At 44.5% G+C, this 22,761-nt stretch overlaps 1 protein-coding gene across 3 annotated transcripts in view; it reads right to left on the reverse strand.

The window, feature by feature from the left end:
• Positions 1-1,331: 1,331 nt before the first annotated feature.
• The window catches only part of SMAD3 (SMAD family member 3), a 117,209-nt gene continuing 95,779 nt past the window's right edge, over positions 1,332-22,761 (reverse strand). For all 3 annotated transcript variants that reach the window (XM_056571659.1, XM_056571657.1, XM_056571658.1), the window contains exons 3-9: positions 21,862-21,996; positions 20,360-20,431; positions 20,169-20,219; positions 11,894-12,106; positions 9,031-9,168; positions 7,848-7,992; positions 1,332-3,083 (exon numbers count right to left, since the gene is read on the reverse strand). In XM_056571659.1, the coding sequence (XP_056427634.1) occupies positions 2,960-3,083; positions 7,848-7,992; positions 9,031-9,168; positions 11,894-12,106; positions 20,169-20,219; positions 20,360-20,431; positions 21,862-21,996 (878 nt within the window). In that variant the 3' untranslated portion in view covers positions 1,332-2,959. The remainder of the gene's footprint in view (positions 3,084-7,847; positions 7,993-9,030; positions 9,169-11,893; positions 12,107-20,168; positions 20,220-20,359; positions 20,432-21,861; positions 21,997-22,761) is intronic.

The raw sequence follows: 22,761 nt of genomic DNA on the forward strand, positions 1-22,761 counted from the left end.
GAAATTTTTGGGCTGCACGATATGAATTTTTCCCATACCGCAATACCGGTTGGGCCCCTCCCCATTGGGAATGAATTATCAGCCCGCCAGCGCTGTTCTGCTCCCCCCCAATTAATTATCAGCCCAACGGCCCGCAAGCACTGCCCTCCTCCTCTTCATTGGGTGCCGCCGGCGATGGAACTCTATACTGTATGCCAGTGGTCTCCAACCTGCGGACCTCCAGATGTTGCAAAACTACAACTCCCAGCATGCCCGGACAGCCAACGGCTGCTGGGAGTTGTAGTTTTGCAACAGCTAAAGGTCCACAGGTTTGAGACCACTGCTGTACGCTGTATACCTATTCCCGGGCTGCAAAAGAAAATAAACTTTAACTTACCTACGTCGGCCTCACGCTGTTCCTTGGGACTGGAACGTCGGACAGCTGTCAGCCTATCACTGGCCGCAGCGATGTCCCGCCCCGGCCAGTGATAGGCTGAGCCCACTGTCATGTAAGGAGCTCTGGCTGGCTTCTTACATGACAGTACGTTTAACCTATCACTGGCCGGGGCGGGACATCGCTGCGGCCAGTGATAGGCTGACGGCTGTCCGACGTTCCAGTCCCAAGGAACAGCGTGAGGCCGACGTAGGTAAGTTAAAGTTTATTTTCTTTTGCAGCCCGGGCATAGGTATACAGCGTACAGCAGTGGTCTCAAACCTGCGGATCTTTAGCTGTTGCAAAAACTACAACTCCCAGCTGTCCGGGCATGCTGGGAGTTGTAGTTTTGCAACATCTGGAGGTCCGCAGGTTGGAGACCACTGGCATACAGTATAGAGTTCCATCGCCGGCGGCACCCAATGAAGAGGAGGAGGGCAGTGCTTGCGGGTGACAAGTGAGTAGTACCCCGCTGGGCTGATAATTAATTGGGGGGAGCAGAACAGCGCTGGCGGGTCACATGATTTGGTGGGGGGGGAGCAGAACAGTGCTGGCGGGTCACATGATTGTGGCGGTGAAAGAAATACCGTTATATACCGTGGAACCGCCATAAGTTACAAAAATACCGTGATACACATATTTGGTCACACCGCCCAGCTCTATGCCTCTGCACAAAATAGCATAGCTTACTGTGCTTTTTCATAGAGTAAAATAAAAGGTATGGTAAAGACACTTACACAGGTACATCAATGGGGCCCTATGGATATGGTAGGTATATGCACACGGAGCTTTGCATCATATTTGAGCACTATGATCAGTGTATGCATCGGGACCAGGGCCCGTCTGTACATAAGAAATACACACCTTCATTCTCAGCATTTAAACATGCTAATAATAATACAGGCAGATATATGTAAAGGGTTTATTTACATTCACAATCAGAACTTTACACAAGAATTAAGAGTGGGGAAGAGGATAAAAGTAAAGGACTCATTCTGAATAATACCTCTAATATATTGATTATTTCCCTTATTTGCTGCTGTGATTGGTTGAGGCGATGAACCTTATGTAATCAGCACCAGAAATGTATTCTGATGACACAATGATGGGTACAGCTACAACATAACTCAGAAGTACATAAGCATCACATAAGCAGAACTTAGAAAGTAACCAAACATTAGCCCAAATAAGTGGCTAAATTATTCATACACATAAAAGAACCAAATAAAATGAGAAGGTGAGAGAGCTTCTTATACAAAAAGACATAAATCTGTAGTAGGTTGTAGGTAACCCTGTTCTTTCATGCTACAAACAGATGGGGGGGGATCAAATCCCGAAAACATGCTACAAATACATGGGATGCCAGCCAACCTCACCTACACATATTAGGAGTGTGTGGACCTCAGGGCTCTGAGAAGACGTGTACGGCTGCAGCTCTATGGAGGATGTGTGTGCTGCACCAATATCCTCCCTACATAGAGCTGCAGGGTGCAAGAAATTCATTATATCTCACAGAAACCAAGAATAACAAACATTACAAGTAGATGTGGATCTAAGGTCTGGAGATCTATAAGCAAGTAGGAACAACCTAGGGAGAGAGCTGAGAGCTAACCACAAATAAGCAGCTTGCTGCTTTAGTAGAGAGAAGGATTCCAGCTGGTACAACACGGGCCTGCACATGCCCTCCTAAAAAAAATGAGCCTCGGGAAAGGAGAAAGATCCCCAACTGTGCACGTAAGGAAAAGGTTACCCGCCTGACAGAGAAGGAGGGGTTAAACCTCATGCAAAGTGCTATCCAGATGAGCTGGAATGGTTCTCACCCAGTTGTGGCACTAGAGCTGCCCGACCACATGCTGGGTAATATTACGGAGATGTACCTGTAGAACAGCAGGCTTCACACTCAGACGTTATACACGTGAGCATTTCAGAAGGAAACGTACTCCTCCAGTTGTCATTTCTTACGAGAGTTCTTGGGATTTCTAAGACCAGACTCAGCACCGGACCGGTCCCAATGTTTAGGAGACACATCTGTGCCACAAGACTGAACAGAATCACCTTACCGTATTAAAAGAACAATAAATCAAACCAAAGTCATGAAGGTGAAAGGTCACCCCTGCAGCAGAGATCCATGGGGGAAGATGGCCACACCTATTGGAGGAGGTGGGAGAGGACCTAATACTTGATCAGTTCTGTAAGATACTTGTAGTAAAAGTTGTACCCTGTATTGCAAAACTTGTTTAGTCTTGACTTTCCCAAATATAACTGTCAAGTCTGTGTAAAAGTTTTGTATTGCAGTCTACTCAATAGACTGAATGTCACGTGTTCCCTGCAGCCATGGCAGGGAAGAACCGCTGAGTGTTTCATTTCCAAGGTAATGCTGGGTACTGGAGGCAGGTAACATACCATAGGCAAGGGGTAAAGGTTCCAGATGAAGTCCAAAAAATAGTTCCACATTGGGTTTGTGCTGCTGAGCTCCTGCTCTATGTGGACTGTGTAGTTACTGTTTTATTCCAGGTCCTTTACATTTTGGGACCTGGACACACTGCTCTATGAGACACTAGAGCATCGAATGGTTGGGGAACCCATCTGAGTGAGAACCTTATCCAGCCACTGTAAGGGGCCGTTCAGGTGGAGCTCGATCCAACATGGTGTGCTGGTCACAGTCTGGCGCCTGCAAAGACAGAAATACACGTAAGGGGTTATTTTAGAAGTAACAACATCTGAACAAAAAAAGAGTGTCCATTTGCTTAGACATATCATGGCATGCTGTCACCCAGGCTGCAGAGAACATACTTTGAGGCTGAAGTTGAGTTGTTCTTTTCTTTCTGACCACAGAGCTCTCTGCTGACACCTCTGTCTGTCTCAGGAACTGTCCAGAGTAGCAGCAAATCCCCATAGCAAACCTCTCCTGCTCTGGACTGTTCCTGAGACAGACAGAGGTGTCAGCAGAGAGCACTGTTGTCAGACAGAAAAGAACAACTCAACTTCAGCAGCTGATAAGATTTTTTAATAGAAGTAATTAACAAATCTGTTTTTTTTAAATCAGATAATTTTTATTAAAGATTTTTGCAAACATTTTAAACAACAGACATACAATAAACCCCACCCTCCCACAAAGAAACAATCCGTCTCTACCCTTATACCACCCATAACGCACGTTCAGTAAGCCAAAGTTTCATTAACCTGCAGACCCAACAGTCTGCCTCTCTCACACCACTTTCTCAGAACTGCAACAAATGGCCTCTACATGTCAACATTCCATTGAATCCACAAAGAGAGGGCACAGAGAAGAACACAAGAAGTAGAAAGAAAAGAGCCACATCCACAGAACTCCGTCAGGCAAACCAGCACCACATTCCAAGGACAGGTTTAACATGGACAGTCATCTAGAAATCAGTCGATGGGGGGTCAAAATGGTTCACCCAGGGTCACCAGATACCATCAAATTTCCACAACATTCCGCTTAACATATATCCCTTTCTCCAAGCGCACTATCTGCGCTATTCTTGTAACAAGATCAGCTACTCCCGGAGGAGACGGTCTGATCCAGAACTGCGCTATAAGTTTCCTGGCCTGATATAGCACACGTAAAATTCCCACTTCTCTCAAGGAGGGTTCCTGATCACAGCCTATAAGGCCAAGGAGACACACCTTAGGAGCTGCACTTAATGTCACCCCATAAATGGTTTCGATAAGTCGTATCACATCATTCCAATATGCATGTAAGACAGGGCAAGTCCACATCATATGCAACAGGTGAGCCTCCAACTCACCACACCTGGGGCAGGAAGAGTCAGACCGAACACCAATGTTATGTAGGAATAGTGGGGTTTTATACACACTATCGGAATCTAATAGGCTATCACAATTATTCTTTTTGCATAAAGACAGAGATGGGGTAAGAGAGAGCACTATAGCCCATTCCTCATCACTCAACCCGCCAAGGTCCCTCTCCCATTTCGCACGAACCGTTAAGGGGAACTTCTCATGGTAGAAACTTAACAGCTCACCGTATAGCCAAGATATGATACCAGCAGATTTTTTGTAACCACGGATTCTAGGACCCTGTTAGTCTGTACCTCCATCAGCCATAGCCTATTCTGAGTGTCATACACATGACGGAGCTGCAAGTATCTGTAAAATGAGGAGTGCGGTAAAACAAACTCCTCCTGCAAATCCTGAAAAGATCTTACTACCCCCTGTACAGCTAGCTGCCCCAGTTCACACAATCCCCTCCTCTCCCAATAATCAGCATCCGTGAAGGAGGAAAAAACTGGCAAGCCTGGGTTACGCCACAGCGGTGTATGCGATATATAACTCGTGATAACTAGTAACTTGCGCGCATGGCCCCAGAGCTTACATAGGAGCAGGGTAGTGGGAGAGGAGTCCGGAGGTCTGGTCAGGGCTCCAATTTCAAGAATGTGTAGCGGCACCCTCCCCCCATGTTTAGCCATAAATAATCGACCCGTAGGCCCCAATAAAGATTTATCCGCCCACCCTCTCAACTGATGAAGTTGCGAGGCAAGAGCGCCAACCCACCTGAAGATTTAGCCCTTTGCAATGTTTCAAGTTTAATCCGTGCAGTCCCCCCCCCCCCCCATACTAATTGTCTAAAAAGTTGCTGTATTCTGTGAAAGTAAATCTTTGCTATCCACACTGGGGAGTTCTGCAGCACACAGAGCAACTGCGGCATAAGGACCATTTTTGTTAGATTAGCCCGGCCAACCACCGAAATCGGCAATTTACACCAGACAGCTACAATAAATCTGTTTAACTTTCTGGAGCCAGTTGATATGGAAAAAAAAATAAAAATTTTTTTTTCATGCAATACCCCCTTTGGACCAGGCCCAGTTTGGCCTTAAGGACCAGACCAATTTTATTTTAGCATTTTTGTTTTTTCCTCCCCGCCTTCTGAAAATCATAACTCTTTTATATTTCCATCCACAGACACATATGAGGGCTTGTTTTTTGCGTCACCAATTGTACTTTGTAATTACATCACTTATTTTACCATAAAATGTATAACGCAACCAAACAAATATTATTTATGTGGGGAAAATTGAAAAGAAAACCACAATTTAGCAAATTTTGGAAGGTTTTGTTTTCACGCTGTACACTTTCCGGTAAAAATGACATTTTCTTTATTCTGTGGGTCAATACGATTAAAATGATACCCATGTTATATGCTTTTCTATAATTGTACCGCTTAAAAAAATCGCAAACCATTTTAACAAAATCAGCATGTTTGAAATTACCCTATTTTGACCACCTATAACTTTCTCATTTTTCCGTATATGGGGCGATATGAGAGCTAATTTTTTGCGCCATGATCTGTAGTTTTTATCAGTACCACTTTTGTTTAGGTTTTACTTTTTATAATAATTTTTTTTGGGGGGGGAATAAAATGTGACAAAAAAGCAGCAATTTTGGATTTTTTTTTTTTACGTTTACGCTGTTCACCGTTCATGTGTATTAATCATTTTTTGGGGGGTAAAATGGGAAAAACAGACGTTTTACTTTTTTTAATGGGGGAGGGGATTTTTCAAATTTTTTTACTTCTTTATTTTACATTTTTTTGACTTTTTTTTTTTTACGTCCCCATTGGGGACTATTGATTGCAATCAGTTGATTGCTAATACTATTCAGTGCTATGTATAGGACATAGCACTGCTCAGTATTATCGGTCATCTTCATGCTGGATGATCAGATCCCCGCGGCAGCGCTGTGGCCGATCCATTCATCCATTCAAAGTACCGCACTGCTGCAGATGCCGTGATCTGTATTGATCACGGCATCTGAGGGGTTAATGGCGGACATCCGCGCGGATTTCCGACATTACTGGCGGGTCCCTGGCTTTTGATAGCAGCCGGGACCTGCCGGGCATGACGGCACGTAAATGTACGTCATGGTGCGCTAAGTACCACGTCACCATGACGTACATTTATGTCCATTGTCGTTAAGGCTGTGTTCACACGGGCAATTCTGCATGGAAATTCCATTGTGTCAACATAGCCTAAAGCTACGAAGATACGGGAGATTTAAACAGATATCCTGCGGAGTGTGACTGCAGTCATGCTTTAACTTCTGACATGTCAAAAGATACATTTGATTTAAATGACACGGACACTTTATGCTTCTCTTCAACAATATGCAAATTAATAACTCTGTATTAGCCATAAACTGAACTGGTGGCTAATACACAGAGCTTTTAAATGTCTTCAGCCAGATTTACTCGCAGAGTATAGACACATTTTCATTTGCCCCAACAGCCAGATGTTAAAGTCTATAGTGAAATATGAGAATGGTTATATTTACACCGTTTTGGTTTTTGGCTATTTTTTTGGTAGCATTTTTGGGGTCAGTGGTGTTTTAGCAAACCACAGCCTGCTCTGGATACATAGTTTTCTATCCTGAGAATTTCCCCTAAAGGCTGCAGGAAAGACGGCAGGAGAAAAAAAAAAAGTCATAAGAAATAAAAAGCCACGCAAGACACACCGTAAACATGTCTTGAAATTTCATGCTGTTTTGACATGATTTTAAAACATGGATAAAAAGATGCCCTAATCCTGCATTTATTTATTTTGCATTTAACACAAATAAAATGACACACTATACCAGTGTTTCCCAACCAGGGTGCCTCCAGCTGTTGCAAAACTACAACTCCCAGCCTGCCCGGACAGCCTTTGGCTGTCCGGGCATGCTGGGAGTTGTAGTTTTGCAACAGCTGGAGGCACCCTGGTTGGGAAACACTGCACTATACAATGACTTTACAATGTTTGTTAGTTCTGAAGTTAGAGGAGTCATCTGCAGAGAGCTGAAGGTTTGGTAAAGAACGGGTTAATAAAGGAAGACATTAAGTGAAATGTGAGCAAGAAACCTCAGGATCTGTAATGAGGCTGCCAAACAGAGGCACATCTGGGTTCCATTAGTTCCCCTGGCTCTGGGCCAGGACTGAAACTGGCTGTCAAGTGTGGAAGATGAGACTTAACCCCTACCGCACGCGGCACCTTTAAAATCACTGCACTGGTTCTGCCATAGCCTATCATATGCTCTCCGGGCGGGAAGGAGTTAACCACCTAAATGGTCACCGAACATCTGGAACCCAGCAGGCAGAGCGAAGGATCTGCTCCCAGTGTCTGCTGCTCCCACAATAGCAGAATGTTACACTCTGGCAGCCCATGTGTGTTACACCCTCCGCATAATGGCATTTGTCACACTGTTGTCACCTCCCCGGACATTGAGGCTGAACTCCGCACAGCCACAACTAATTCTATTTAGGAGATCCCAGAAATAGAAAAATTCACCCCCTCTAATCCGCCAATTGAAACAAGACTGAAGAACGCCAATCCCATGTTACCGAAGCGTCTTTACTTTAGATATTCGGTGTCTGCGCGGTAAATATGGGATCATAAACCTGCTGGTCTCCTTTACCAACCTGTACTCCGCTCCCCAGCCCTTAACAAAGCTCATCCGTATAGTACACATCCGGGTCAGCTGATACACCGCTTCGAATCCTTGGTTCACCGACTGGGCTAGTAAAGCAGCAAACTCCTGGTTATTAAAAATCTTTAGATTGCAACCTGGGAATAAAGACAAGAAAAGCAGAAGTTATCTTAACATCTACATCAGTGGTTCTCAGCTGTACCCCCAAAGGGTGAAAGTATGTCCACGGGCACCCCTCGTGCGTACAATCGTGCACAACTTACACACGAGAGTTACCCACAGACAAAATAAGTCATAAAATTACTTATTTTCATAATGGCGTGTGCTTACCTTTATACTAATGCGATACTTAGTCCCCTTGTGCCATTATTCCCCCCTCCCTCTGTTCCCCTTTTTCCATTAACCCCCCCCCCCCCCCCTCCATCATAATCCCCTTGTGCCATTATTATCCGATATGGCAAAAGGGGAATAATGGCACAAGGGCATTGAGATGGGGGGGGGGTAGTGGCCCAAGGGTATTAAGATGGAGGGGGGGGGGGGGGATAATCACCACCCCCCTCCCCCATATTAATCCCCTTTTCCACTCCCCCTCCATCTTAATGCCCTTGTGCCAGAGCAGGAACAATTCCTCATAGCAAACCTTTCCTGCTCTGGACAGTTCCTTACACGGACAGAGGTGTCAGCAGAGAGCACTGTGGTCAGACAGAAAATAAATTAAAAAAAAAGAAAAGAACTTCCTCTGTATTATACAGCAGCTGATAAGTACTGGAAGGATTGAGATTTTTAAATAAAAGTAATTTACAAATCTGTTTAACTTTCTGGCACCAGTTGATTAAAAAAAAAAATAATAATATATATATTTTCCAGTGGAGTACCCCCTTTAAGTGCAAAGATTCCCCTCACCCCAGATTTCCTAATGGTATTGATACTAATAGCCAAAAATGTTCATGGCCCACATAAAATATAGAGGAGTTTTTCTATAAACAACAGTCATAGTTGATGGGTATCTGATCAATGGGGCTCTGAGACCACTGGGATCCAGTTGTTCATTATAACAGTGGTCCCATGTCTCCCTGGTTGAAAGATGCAATGGTTGGACACGCGCACTTTCAACTCTAAAAGGGAGAAGTAATGCTGGTATATAGGGGGAAGTAGTACCTGATTACCCCTATTACCTGGAGGTATCTTGCATACAGTAGCAGGGTGCCAGCCGTAGCGTTGGTTACAATTTGGAGATTGTACAAATATCGCACTGTCGCTGAGGCATTCGGCAAACACTTCGCCTCCAATGTAGTACAGACGTACTCCTCTACCTAGAACACATAACAAGAAAATAAAAGTTACTGCTCTGCAAACACCGACAGTCACCATATACTATAACCATGATTATTTTATCTCCATGCTATTTCACTGTTATCGCTTTAAAGGGGTACTCCCCTTCAAAACAGGCATAGGCACCCTTCGGCACTGCAGATGTTTTGGACTACATCTCCCATGATGCTCTTACAGCCAAAATACTGCCAAAGCATCATGGGAGATGTAGTCCAAAACATCTACAGTGTCGAAAGGTTGCCTATGCCTGGGATAGGGGATAAGATGTCTAATCGCGGGGGTCCCGCCGCAGGGAACCCCCGCGATCTCTCCTGCAGCACCTCCCATCATCTGGTGCAAGGAGCAAACATTGCTCCATACCTGATGACTGGCGATGCAGGGGGTCGGAGGCTCGTGACGTCACGGCCGCGCCCCGCCCCCTGGTGATGTCACGCCCCGCCCCCTCAATGCCCATACACTTGCATTGAGGCCTGCATCACCAGACATGAGACCTGCATCGCCAGTCATCAGGCACGGACAGAAGTTCGCGCCATGTACCAGATGATAGGGGGTGCTGCAGGAGAGAGCGTGGGGGGTATCGCATAAGGGATAAGATGTCTGGGGGCGGAGTAACCCTTTAAAGGCTGTCAGGGCATGATGAAAGTTGTATTTTTGCAACAGCTGGAGAGCCACAGGTCGCTCTGGAGCAGTGGTCTCTAAACTGTGGCCCTCCAGATGTTGCAAAACTACAACTCCCAGCATGCCCGGACAGCCAACGGCTGTCCGGGCATGCTGGGAGTTGTAGTTTTGCAACATCTGGAGGGCCACAGTTTGGAGAACACTGCTCTTCAGGATGAACATATTGATGGTAACTATGTATTAAGCAAGTGGCAAGAAATACAAAGTACTAGGAGATTATTCTCAGCTTATGACCAGAAGGCATGATTTATTGTCTTGTTGGTCCTTTAAGTAAGTGCAACTAATGCAAAACATTTCTGTATGAAAAAATACAATCATTATTAAAAAGAAAGTTTAAAAAAACAAAAAAAACAACAACCGAGCAGCCTAAGAATAGGAGTAACAGATGACTAGACGCTTCTCGGTGTACCGCAGTTAGTAATGTAACTTGGGTCTGTCTTGTGGGTGTGTGGGGAAAAAGGGGGAACTCTTGTGTGTTGAGGTTACACACTAGGTTCCTGCAATGCTCCTTGGACGGGGTTCATATCATGGGAGGTCCTCAATTCTCACACTCTAAAGGTCCAGAATGGAACATTTTTTTTGTAACCACCGAATTAACAAAACGGCCGAATTGTTCCAGTTACTTGGTCCTAGGCGCAAATGTTCATTTTCTGGAAAGAGTTTAGAACACTGTTCCTAGCAGACCAAAAATAAGGACCTGTGAGCTTTTTTTTACTTTACTGTATGTTGTAAACTATTTAATGCAATAAATAACATCATCTGGATTACTGAGAGCAGTGAAGGAAGACAAGTAACGTGCACTGCTGCAGATGAAATGAGAGCAGGAGAAGGACTGGGGCAGGGGTTATCATTTATCATTGGTTTTTTTATTTATTTTTTGTTGGGGTGTAAAAAGCTCAAAACATTTGCAGTACAACGCCAATCAGAAATTCATGGCCTATCCTGGGTGGTCTATAAAGTCTATGGCATCCCCCTATCTGTTATAGTGAATGGTGGGGGTCTCGGGTGAATGCTCAATCATGTTAGCGATGGGTGGGGGTCTTAGCACTAGGACCCTCACCGAACAAACACTGATATGTTTCTATGACATGTCAAATGTTTTTTGAAAATGTTGTTTTAATATAAGGGGTCCCCTGGAAAAAAGTTAATGTTTTTTATTATGTTTATGTTTTTTTTTTTTTTTGCCTGCTTTAGAAAAAACAAACATGAGTCCCACTCGGCAGGGCCGCACTGACGTGTGACATCTTCCTGCGCTGTGTGGCACATTCGCACAACGTCAGGGGAGGTCACGTGTCTCCCCAGCAACAACGCAGCTCCTGTACAGTAGCCATGGCCGCAGCTCCGAACGCGATACTATACGGGGAGCTGCCACGGCCATTCTCCGCTGTGCGCTGACAAATACAAAAAAAACTTAAACATTATATACCTCCCACACTCCTCCGGTAATGCTTCTCTATGGTGCTTGTGATCAATCCATCAATTGCTGCTAAGCCAATCTCTGGCCATAGCGGTGTCTCGCCTCAGCCAGTGATTGGCTAAGCACAAATGTAATGAATTGGGCCCCAGAACCCGGAAGAGGAGGGTGGATGAATGGGGCTGGGCACAATACGCTACATTGACTTTTGACATCTACAGTAAATATTTCCATTGTCTCTTAAACCAGGGTCTATTCCACATATCTTCCAGCTCTCATTATGAGAATACAACTAGAATCGAGCGAACTTACAATAAATTGGCTCGTAGCGAACCTCGCAGCTCGGCTGTTGATTACTTTAGTCTGCGTAAATTAGTTCAGCTTTCCAAGGGCTCTGGTTGCCTGGAAATGTCGGAGATGACAGTCTTAGGTCTCCTAGGTCTGCATCCACCTTTTCCAGACCACTGGAGCCCTTGGAAAGCTGAACTAATTTACGCAGACTAAAGTAATCAACAGCCGAGCTGCGAGGTTCGCTACGAGCCAATTTACTGTAAGTTCGCTCAACTCTAAATACAACCCCTACAGTTTCGTTACATATTATGCATTATATTTACCAATATGTCGCCGGGTCAGTTCCACAGCAGCATTGCGGTTAACATTTGACAGCAGGCCCAAGCAAAATCGTTCAGAGTTTGACGGGTCTGTAAATCCGTCCACCGTCATGGAGGGTTGGGACGCGTGAAAAGTCTCTCCGACTCGCTGGTTGAGCTCGTAGTATGAGATGGAGCACCAGAAGGCAGGCTCACAATATGTGACTGGCTGGAGATCTGTGCATACATAAAGCAGAAAATAAATGATTATTCATTGTTAAATTATGTTATTAACTCTTTAATACCATAAAAAAGGTATTTTCCTCAAAAGATTTTATATGTTCTAATATGACTCATGGCTTCTGCTCATAATGAAGGTTCTAGAAAAGAAACCTTCAATGATGGGGAGAATGCAGCCTCATGCTATTTTATAGCTAAAAGCAGGGCCGGCACTGCCTATAGGCAAAATAGGCAGCCGCCTAGAGCGCCCTATTGATTGGGGGCACCACTCTGCCTGCCAAAAGACAGTTAGACAACCAGCATCCGAACCACTTACTCAGCCAGCAGCATGAGTAAGAGGTTTGTTACAGTGAGTCACCCAGGACTCAAGTCCTGCAGGAATGCATGGGAACAGAGTTCCTGCACTTTTTCCACAGCAGGAATACTGTTCCCATTAGCAGGAATCCTGCAGGACCAGCCATTGAGTGGAGATCTTGGGTGAGTTCCCATACTTTTTTTCCCGGGACTTGAACCCTGGAGTCACCCCAGTAGTAAGGGTGGGCCAATGGGCGGAGTCCAGGGGGCGGCAAAATTAGCTTTTGCCTAAGGTGGGAAAAATCCTTCCACCAGTCCTGGCTAAAAGAGGAGAAAACATTGGATCCCAATGGTGTACAACGATTTCCACTTACTAATAATGGGGCCCATCAGTAGTTAACTCATAACTTTGTCATTTGTGGTGGCCAACAATATACTTGCAGTGAAATCTGATGGAAAAGAGTAACGCAAGTGTGAACATAATCCACTTGATACTTCAGTGTTTCCCAACCGGGGTGCCTCCAGCTGTTGCAAAACTACAACTCCCAACATGCCCAGACAGCCAAAGGCTGTCTGGGCATGCTGGGAGTTGTAGTTTTGCAACAGCTGGAGGCACTCCGGTTGGGAAACAAGGTCACACTTGTTAGGGTGAAACCACATGGGACAGAATTACCGACACATTCTGCAGCAGATTACAGCATCAGGTAGGGAGATACAATTTTGTAAACCTCCTTCGCATTCTGCAGACTTTTTCTGCACACAGATATCATCATACTGCCATTTTGTATTCTCGGCGCATTTCACCACTTTCAGTATCACAGGGTAAAATTCACTGTAAATGTGCCACACCGTAACGTGAAGGCTTTTATACGACAACCACCATGACTACCTCTAGTTCTTCATGTTATTTAGCAATAATAGGGATTGATCAATGCCTAACAAAAGGCAAAAGGATTAGTTTTAATTTCAGGGGGGGAATGTTCCTTTAATGGAAATGTTTAATCTTGGCTGTAAAACTCTATAATAAAATAGTACACCAGGAAGAAGCCTATAAGAAATCCTCTGTGCAACATAAAACTTTTTTCGCTTTCATGCTGAAGCAAAAGAAATAACACGCTTTAAAGTTAATACACTATAGAGGTTTTCGCCTCAAAAACCACAGCTTTCTTGTAGAAGAGGAAGAGCCGAGCGAGTTAAGTAAAGCTGATCTCACTCCCACAAAGCTGCAACCTCTCTGATAAGGACAGGCCCCTCGTATATTCAGGCCTGGCGTCACGCCAACCAAAACCGCCTGACCTAAACTCTACATCCGGCCAACTTCCACGGGATCGGGAGGAGAGCACTCAGGGGCATGTTTATATTAATATTAATATACAGTGCTATCGTAATATATTATTCTTACAGAATCGCTGACAATCCACTTTACTGTAAAAATATACATAGATATGCAACACTCATCGGGAACAGATGTGGTCTGTGACTAATAGGTGATCACTTTGCCTCCCTGTGCCACGGACTGATCTGTCAGACTATCCTATCACACCTGATCGCTCAATTCTACCTTCTAGAAGGAAAGAACTTTAAAGCGTCCAGAGCCTATGAATGTGCACAGCTAGCATTGCTCACACATGTATAGAAATGTACTTGCTGGTTCCCGAAATCGGAGAGATGTGAGGTGAAAGGTATAAATCCAGGGGGCAGATATTTTTATCGGCAATTCTGTCAATAAGCATTAAAGAAAAAATTCTACAACCTGGACAGGCAGATAACAGGGAACAATAGAAGACATTCACAGCTAATTCATATACAGTGGTTACTATCATATGAGGGTCCATTTTCTGTCCTTACCTGCATAAGGGAGCACCCAGCTGTGTAGGAAACTGCAGCTGACCCCATACACTTGAAGCGATTTCATAACCTAGTTATATGCTACTGTCATATGAGACTGGAATATTACTATTAAAGAATACCTCTCATGATCTTGTTACATTTTATAATCCTCCCAGTTCACTGCTCCCATCGTGATAAACCACCCCCTGCCTTTATTTTTATTATTTTTTTGTTTTCTACCTTGATATCACTCTGTATTTTCTGCTCAGTCTCAGTCAGATTCACAGACTGGGAAGGGGCGGTTCCCCAACAGGCGTGACATCATCTGAAGCCATACGGGGGAGAACTTCCTCCCTCACTCTGCTACACATAGCCCAGAGCCGTTCAGTGTGAGATGAGCTATGATTGGCTAAGGCTGCACCCCCCCCCTCCCCTCAGCATTACCTGATTTTGGACTTCTGCCAGGCCAGCAGGAGTCCAAAGTCTATGCAAGAGATGGGGGGAAATGTGCTCTGGACAAGTAGGAAGACACCTAGTGGCAGCTTTTTTAAACATAAAACATAGAAAACTTCATTTTCTTTTAAACAAAGTACATTAGAAAGATTTTTTTATTTACCATGAGTGAAATAGTAAAAATTAGTTTTAATGATAGTGCCCATTTAAAGTTTAAAGCTGTCATGTCAAAAGTTTTGATTACACCAGTCTCACTTCTGCGACCCGCTGTGATCGCTAGTTATAAGCAGTGAAGGTTTGTGGCACTGTTGCCCCTCACTCCCTGGCTGTCAATCAAATCTGACCTTTTTTCTGTATAAGTCTATGCAGCGAAAAGTTTGGATCCGGCAGCCTGCTAACAGCTGCAAACTTTCATGTCTTACAACTAGCTATCACAGTGGGTCTCAAGAGTGAGACCAGATGCAATCAAAAATTTTGACATGACACCAAAGCTTTAAACTTTATTAGTCATATTCCAGTCTTATAAGGCAATAGCATATAGCTAGGTTACGAGCACTTTATGATCAGTGAGGATCCAACTGTACAGGAAAAATGCAACAAAGGCTTATTCAAGTGAATGGGGTGGGCTGCAGTTTTCTGCACAGCTGGGTGTACGCTTACGTAGGTAAGGATGGAAAATGAGCCCTAGTTCTGTGTGGCCCTATTTTCCTCAGGATTGGTGGGGGACCTATAAATCAGCCCCCCACCAAATCACTTTATCATTTGGGATTACCAGAAATAAAAGAACGATTTATTCACAGGCATGTATATTGTAAGCTCATATGAACTCCTATATTGTACTGTTACAGTCATTTCACATATGGTTTGTGACTCTACTGCATTTATTTTTGTTAACGTGTACCTGTCATCAACAAAAACTTTTTATATAATGTAGACAACACCATTATATGTTTATTTGTAATATACATTGGTAAAAAAAAAGTGTATATTTTTGGGTGAAAAAGTGCTGTCCCTGCAGCTATTGCCTGTGTGTGTCTATGAGGAGTCCAAACACAGGAAGTGAGGTCAGGACAAGCAGGGCTCTGTGCTGGCTCCTGGCTTGTCAATCATCCTCATGTATGAGCCCATAGCATGTCACAGAACCTAACTGCACAGAGCCCCGCTCGTCCTCAGTGCACAGAGCCCCGCTCGTCCTCAGTGCACAGAGCCCCGCTCGTCCTCAGTGCACAGAGCCCCGCTCGTCCTCAGTGCACAGAGCCCCGCTCGTCCTCAGTGCACAGAGCCCCGCTCGTCCTCAGTGCACAGAGCCCCGCTCGTCCTCAGTGCACAGAGCCCCGCTCGTCCTCAGTGCACAGAGCCCCGCTCGTCCTCAGTGCACAGAGCCCCGCTCGTCCTCAGTGCACAGAGCCCCGCTCGTCCTCAGTGCACAGAGCCCCGCTCGTCCTCAGTGCACAGAGCCCCGCTCGTCCTCAGTGCACAGAGCCCCGCTCGTCCTCAGTGCACAGAGCCCCGCTCGTCCTCAGTGCACAGAGCCCCGCTCGTCCTCAGTGCACAGAGCCCCGCTCGTCCTCAGTGCACAGAGCCCCGCTCGTCCTCAGTGCACAGAGCCCCGCTCGTCCTCAGTGCACAGAGCCCCGCTCGTCCTCAGTGCACAGAGCCCCGCTCGTCCTCAGTGCACAGAGCCCCGCTCGTCCTCAGTGCACAGAGCCCCGCTCGTCCTCAGTGCACAGAGCCCCGCTCGTCCTCAGTGCACAGAGCCCCGCTCGTCCTCAGTGCACAGAGCCCCGCTCGTCCTCAGTGCACAGAGCCCCGCTCGTCCTCAGTGCACAGAGCCCCGCTCGTCCTCAGTGCACAGAGCCCCGCTCGTCCTCAGTGCACAGAGCCCCGCTCGTCCTCAGTGTACAGAGAATGCTGGGAGTTGTAGTTTTGCAACACTTGGAGGAACCCTGCTTGGGAAACACTGCTTTATTCCATATGTGCACATTCTCTAACCTAGTGATATCATGGGAATCACTGACACAGCGTGGTCAGTTGTCCTTTATGATACACAAAGCCTGACATAGTCACTTGGCTGCATCTATTGCCTTGTGATTCATTCAGAATATGGGCATTTATAACAAAGCCACGGCGGATCAGCTCATACTTCGTGAGAGCCAGAGCTTACAGCAGATGGGAAGGACTGAGTCACAGACCTGGAAAGAGGAGACTCTGTGGCCAAAAAAACGATAAGGGCCCAGCAGAAGCCCGTGTCCTTTACACATGTACTCCCCAGTGCCCCAGCCTCACAAGGAAATCTCTGAGTAATCAGGACAAGGCTAAAGCAAGATCTGGGATTAACGTGCCAGCATAGAGATCCTGCGTGCGGATGCTTAAGCCTTATGCAGGTCATCAGAAAGCTCACCCACTGAACAGGGGAGCAAAACCGCTATCTGCAGACTCCTACCTGGCAGGTGACAGAAATTACTATACACAAATAGCTGTGATTTTGGGCCCCCAACTAGCAAAGTAGACACTGTGCAAGGTTTCTGTCCAGATCTCTGGTCTGGGCCCATGCATTACACAAAGAAGCTATTGATTTCAATGGTCACTGCATCATACTTCATTAACCCTTGTGGTGGCGCTGCAGGGGAGGTGAACACTTTCTGCCGGATCTTCTCATAGATTATAGCTGATTGCTGGAGGTTCCAGAGGGGGGTTAACAACATGCAATCTGCTTGTGGTCTGGGGGAGAAAGTGGATTACCCCTTTAGGGTCTGTTCACATGTACAGTATCCTGTGCATATTTTATGCACAGGATTTAAAGCTGCAGATTTCAATACAAACTAAATGACTGAACACAGTATTAAATCTGCGACATCAAATATGCACATGACTCTGTATATGAGAATACACCCTTAGGGCAGGATCACAGGGTGCACATCCGCAGCATATTTCACTTTGTGGATGCACAGGCGGCAGTAACTAGAGCAGGGTTTCCCAACCAGGGTGCCTCCAGATCTTACAAAACTACAACTCCCAGCATGCCTGGACAGCCTTTGGCAGCCTTTGGCTGTCCAGGCATTCTGGCAGTTGTAGTTTTGCAACACCTGGAGGCACCCTGGTTTGGTAAACACTGGACTAGAGGGACTACAGAGCGAGCTCCCCGCTGCAGCCAGGTAGCTCTGTGTGTCCACTTGTAGCAGCAGATTATTACAGCAGGAAAATCTTTACACTTATAAACAAAATTTATCTGCTCCTTTATCTTTATAAATATGATCTAGTATACTGTGTGCATTACAAGATACAGTATTCTTGTTGTGCTAGTTTACCAGTGAAGCTGCAGGTTAACAGTATACAGAGATGATATATGGTATATAAATCATGTAATGAATGTTTCTGGTTGCAGGCATAAGCCCTACTTTAACCAAAAGCCTATGTATCTGCTAAGGCAGGCCCGGGGCTGACTGTTGTGGTTTAAGCACAAAGGGCACTTTGAGGTGAGTTTCTATGTACAATGCTAAAGTCAGCAAGTTCACTGCAACAGTATATATCAGCAAGCTGCAACTAAGGCTAAGTTCACACAGTTGTTGCGCTCCATCCTGTTCTGGGTCCGATCAGATCTTTTATTTTGTGCTGAACAGACCCTGCATGGGTCAGAGCACAACTGACACCTTTGGGTCTCCGAGCACAATGGACACCATTGAGTCCCTATGGATCCGATTTACTTGAATGGGGTCCGACAGGTGTCCAGTATTTTACAGGAGAAAAAAAAATATGACATGCACAGACTGCCCGATGGAGCTCTTTTTAGCTCAACAGCTGTATGAACGAACTCTTAGCTGTACACAATGGCAGCCGCTGCAATGCATGACCATACTCCGAGTCACCTCTAGCAAAATTAATGAAGGGTCCCATGAGAAAGTAAGAAACATAAAATGCCTTGCGGCACTGATATTTACACCTGTAACATGAGGAGCACCCACCCAATACTGTGCAGGCCACCCATGTGCTACTAAAACAGCACCAAGGCATAGATTCCACAAGACGTATGAAGGTGTCCTGTTGTATCTGGCACCAAGATGTTAGCAGCAGATCCTGTAAGATGTGAGGTGAGGCCCCATAGATTGGTTTTGCTTTTAGCACTTCCTTCAGATGCTAGTTTGAATGGAGATCTGGAGAATTTGGAGGCCAAGTCACCACTTTGAACTCCTGTTCCTTAAAGGGGTACTCCACTGGTCAGCGTTTGGAACAAACTGTTCCGAATGCTAGAGCCGGGAGCTCGTGATGTCATAGCCCCGCCCCCTCATGATTTCACGCCCTGCCCCCTCAATGCAAGTCTATGGGAGGGGCGTGTCACGCCCCCTCCCATAGACTTGCATTGAGGGGGTGGGGAGGGACGTCATGAGGGGGCGGGGCTATGACATCATGAGCTCCCAGCTCCAGTGTTCGGAACAGTTTGTTCCAAACGCTAAGCAGCGGAGTACCCCTTTAAACAACTCCTGAAATTTTTTTGCAGTTTGGTAAGGACATTTCCTTTCTGAAAGAGGCCATGGCCATTAGACAATACTGAAAACTCTAAATAGGTCTCTAGGACACATCGCAATTCATTTATATTGACAGATACATTTAACATAAGCCTGGTGACTGATGTTGAAAAATGTGTAACTTAATTGCAAAAATTTATTTTACCATGTATAAGGGTACGTTCACACGTACGCAGATTTGATGCGCAGGATTTGATGCACAGGATTTTCTGCTGCAGATTTCAATGTAAATTAAATTACTGGGCACAGCTTCAAATCTGTAGTTACAAATCCTGCGCATCAAATCTGTGCAGGATCCTGTACGTGTGAACGTACCCTAAAAGGATGTTCCATTTAATGTCTACAAGCAGAGATCCTGGAAATAATAAAAAACAAACACAATACATATAAGAAAGTTGCATAACTTCTCATTATACAATGACTATGCTTCAGTAGGGGCACTATTACATGTGGCACTACCAAACGTGTCTGCAATGTGCAATTAAAGAATCCTGAAATGGTCAGAAAGACTTTTAACAAGTTCTAGGTACATGTCAAAAGTTTTTATCGGTCAGGGTCTGAGTGTTCAGAACCTACTGATGACAAGAACAAGCCAGGATGGCCCCATAGACTTACAATATTAGTCCTTTCTGGTCACGTGACACAGAGTCGGGAGAAAATGCTCTAAGCATGCACTTCTCCCGACTCATTCCTGTGATCAGTCAGGGATCTAAACATTCAGGTCTTGACCTATTCAAACCTTTGATATGTGGTAGAGAGTTTTTTTCATGACAGTGCCCATTAATGGATTGAATATGGCACCTGTAGTTGGCAAGAGCGCCCAAATACCAGATTGGACATCTCATACAAACTAACTCCTTTATGGATCCATTGAACATTTTCATGTATATAAAACACTGTTTTGTTTACATAATCATTAACAATTTTTGGGGGAATAAACTAGAAAACCAAAAACTTACCCATGTTACTATGCGCAGGAGACATGGAGTTTGGAGACAGGCTCGGCGACCCTATAATAGTGACAATGATAGTAAATACAAATATCAGAGGCAACAGGGACTGGCGCTTACATGTTGCAATAGAGTAATTTTAGAGGAAGAATTGAAGCATTAGTCAGTCTATTCCTAATCCTTAGCTCTGCACGTCTTACCTGAGTCTATGCTGTGGTTCATCTGATCACTAGTTTCCCCATCTTCACTCAGGTAACCAGGAGGTGGAGTTTCTGAAAAGAAATATGCAACATTTGTTACAGTCATACACTATACACACACATATATATATATATATATATATATATATATATATATATATTAAAAGCACACTGTACTTAGGCTGTATGCATGCTTTTGAGTTCACTCACCCATTCACCCTTATTTACCAAGTTTACAGGCAGAGGTAGAAAGAAAACATTGTAAACACATTAGTGAACACGCAGCCCTAATTATTGTCGTCAGAAACCACAGACAAACCACCTAATTCCTGACACAGATTTTCAGTTTACATGTCACAGTTGTGAATGTACATAACTGCTATACAATGGGGCTAATCTGTGGTGACTATGGCATGAATTCACAGTAAAGACAAAGAAAGATTCAGTTGTGTAGAACTGATATGGACTTCAGCACCAAAATCTGTGCCTTTAGGCTGTGCTACATGTTGTGGCTAATTAGTGGTACCGCAGCTAATTACCACAGACGTTTTTGCCACTAATTACCAAAATCACTGTAAAAAGTGTATATTTTACCACGGTTTGCTTAATTTGCATCTGCCATTTTGGTCATTCGCGGAGAAAAACACATGCAGCAATTAGCTGAGTGTGAACACAGCCTTAGATGTATGCTAGGGTTATATGTTAGGAGTATTACCCCTAAGTACTGTATACCGCACACTAATGGATATCACCCCTTAGGCACAGGCCAAGATCAGATTGGTGGGGGTTCAACCTCTAGCACTGCCACAGATCAACTAGTTGAGGAGGCAACAGTGGTCTGGTGAGCATTGCCAACTCTCCATTGTTTATCAGGCCCAGCTCTGGACATTTGGTAGTATCTGTACCTAATAATGTTCAGTACAATTAAAGTGAATGGGACTGAATTGCAGTAGCGGGTGAACCACAGCCCCTTCTACCAGCTGATCTTTGGGTTAGATGGGAGTCAGACACCAACAATCTGATAATGATGACAAATCCTGAGGTTTGACCATTAATATTAAAATCTTAGACATCCCCTTTAACTTTTTTTCTCCCAAAAAATAATCATTTAAAGGGGTACTCCACTGGCCAGCATTCGGAAGTAAATCTTCCAAACGCTGTTTTCGAGCTTTACTCCTTTAAAGTGGAATAAGGTTGTCCTTGCCGTGTTGCTAAGGCCGTAGCTGCTTTGGTCATTGAGTTATAGAACATGTATTATATCGTTCTCTACCCTCAGGAAAACACCCGATCTCTAAAAATCCTATTTTAAATTTCCACCACTTTGTAGTTACTTTCTGTGATGTAGTAAACTATAGTATATGTACACTGTAAAATACAAGGTGAACACTTCACAATTCTAAGTTTAGAAGCACTTGGCCCTCAAAAATATAAACATAACAAATGTCAAACAACTACATAATGACACAAAATGTGATGGAAAAAAATGCTGCTTCCATCCTTACCTGGAATGTAGCTGGTTATGGGCTCAATGCCTGCTGGGAAGTTGGTATTCTCTGGGATGGAATGACTATAGTCATCGAGAGGAGGAAATTCTGCAGGAATCTCTGTGTTTCTTGGGACTAGCACAGGAGGCAGAACTGAGACAAAATATAGAAAAAAAGTGAAGGAAAAGTTTTATTCTATGTAGATTTTACAAATAGAGACAACATCAGTGACGCTATGGAACCATTATGGTGGCTCCACATTAGCCATTTAAGGACGTCGTGAAGGAAGGGATAGTATGCCAACGCCATCTGACACTGCTGCACCATTTTAGGATTTGTAATAAAAATACCTATAGAAAAATGTTTTATGTACACAAATCACAATCAAAACCAACTTACATAGCTATACTATATTTCCCAGGAAGGGCAGCAGAATGGAGGTGACTCTACTGCTCTCCATGCTGTAAGCACCCATGCAGGAAATAATATCAGTCATGTGTGCTCTCCCCGTAAATAAAGTCTTTACCTATACTGCTCAATTTTCTGTTAACCACTTTGGTGCTGTTATGGGTTTTCCCAATGACCAGACACGTTGAACAAGTTTTATTACCTATACCTTTATGTTTGTTATAGATTATGGTGCCAGGGCAAGACATGGGCTGGACATTGGCCATTATTATTTTCTCTACAATGTTGGTCCCTCATAAGAGATCTTTGGAAAGCATTGTAACATATATATATATATATATATATATATATATATATATATATTATATAAAACTCCTTTATGGGGTGTGTTTCCTACTCTTGCAGCCACATATTTTCGGGCAGATGCAAATTGCACAGAGCTATGTACAAGTGTCTCTGCAGGTTTGTATGCCAATATAAATTAAAGGGAATAGGTCAGCTGCATTTGCT

The sequence above is a fragment of the Hyla sarda genome, chromosome 4, assembly GCF_029499605.1.
Source record: "Hyla sarda isolate aHylSar1 chromosome 4, aHylSar1.hap1, whole genome shotgun sequence".
Classification (NCBI taxonomy): domain Eukaryota; kingdom Metazoa; phylum Chordata; class Amphibia; order Anura; family Hylidae; genus Hyla; species Hyla sarda.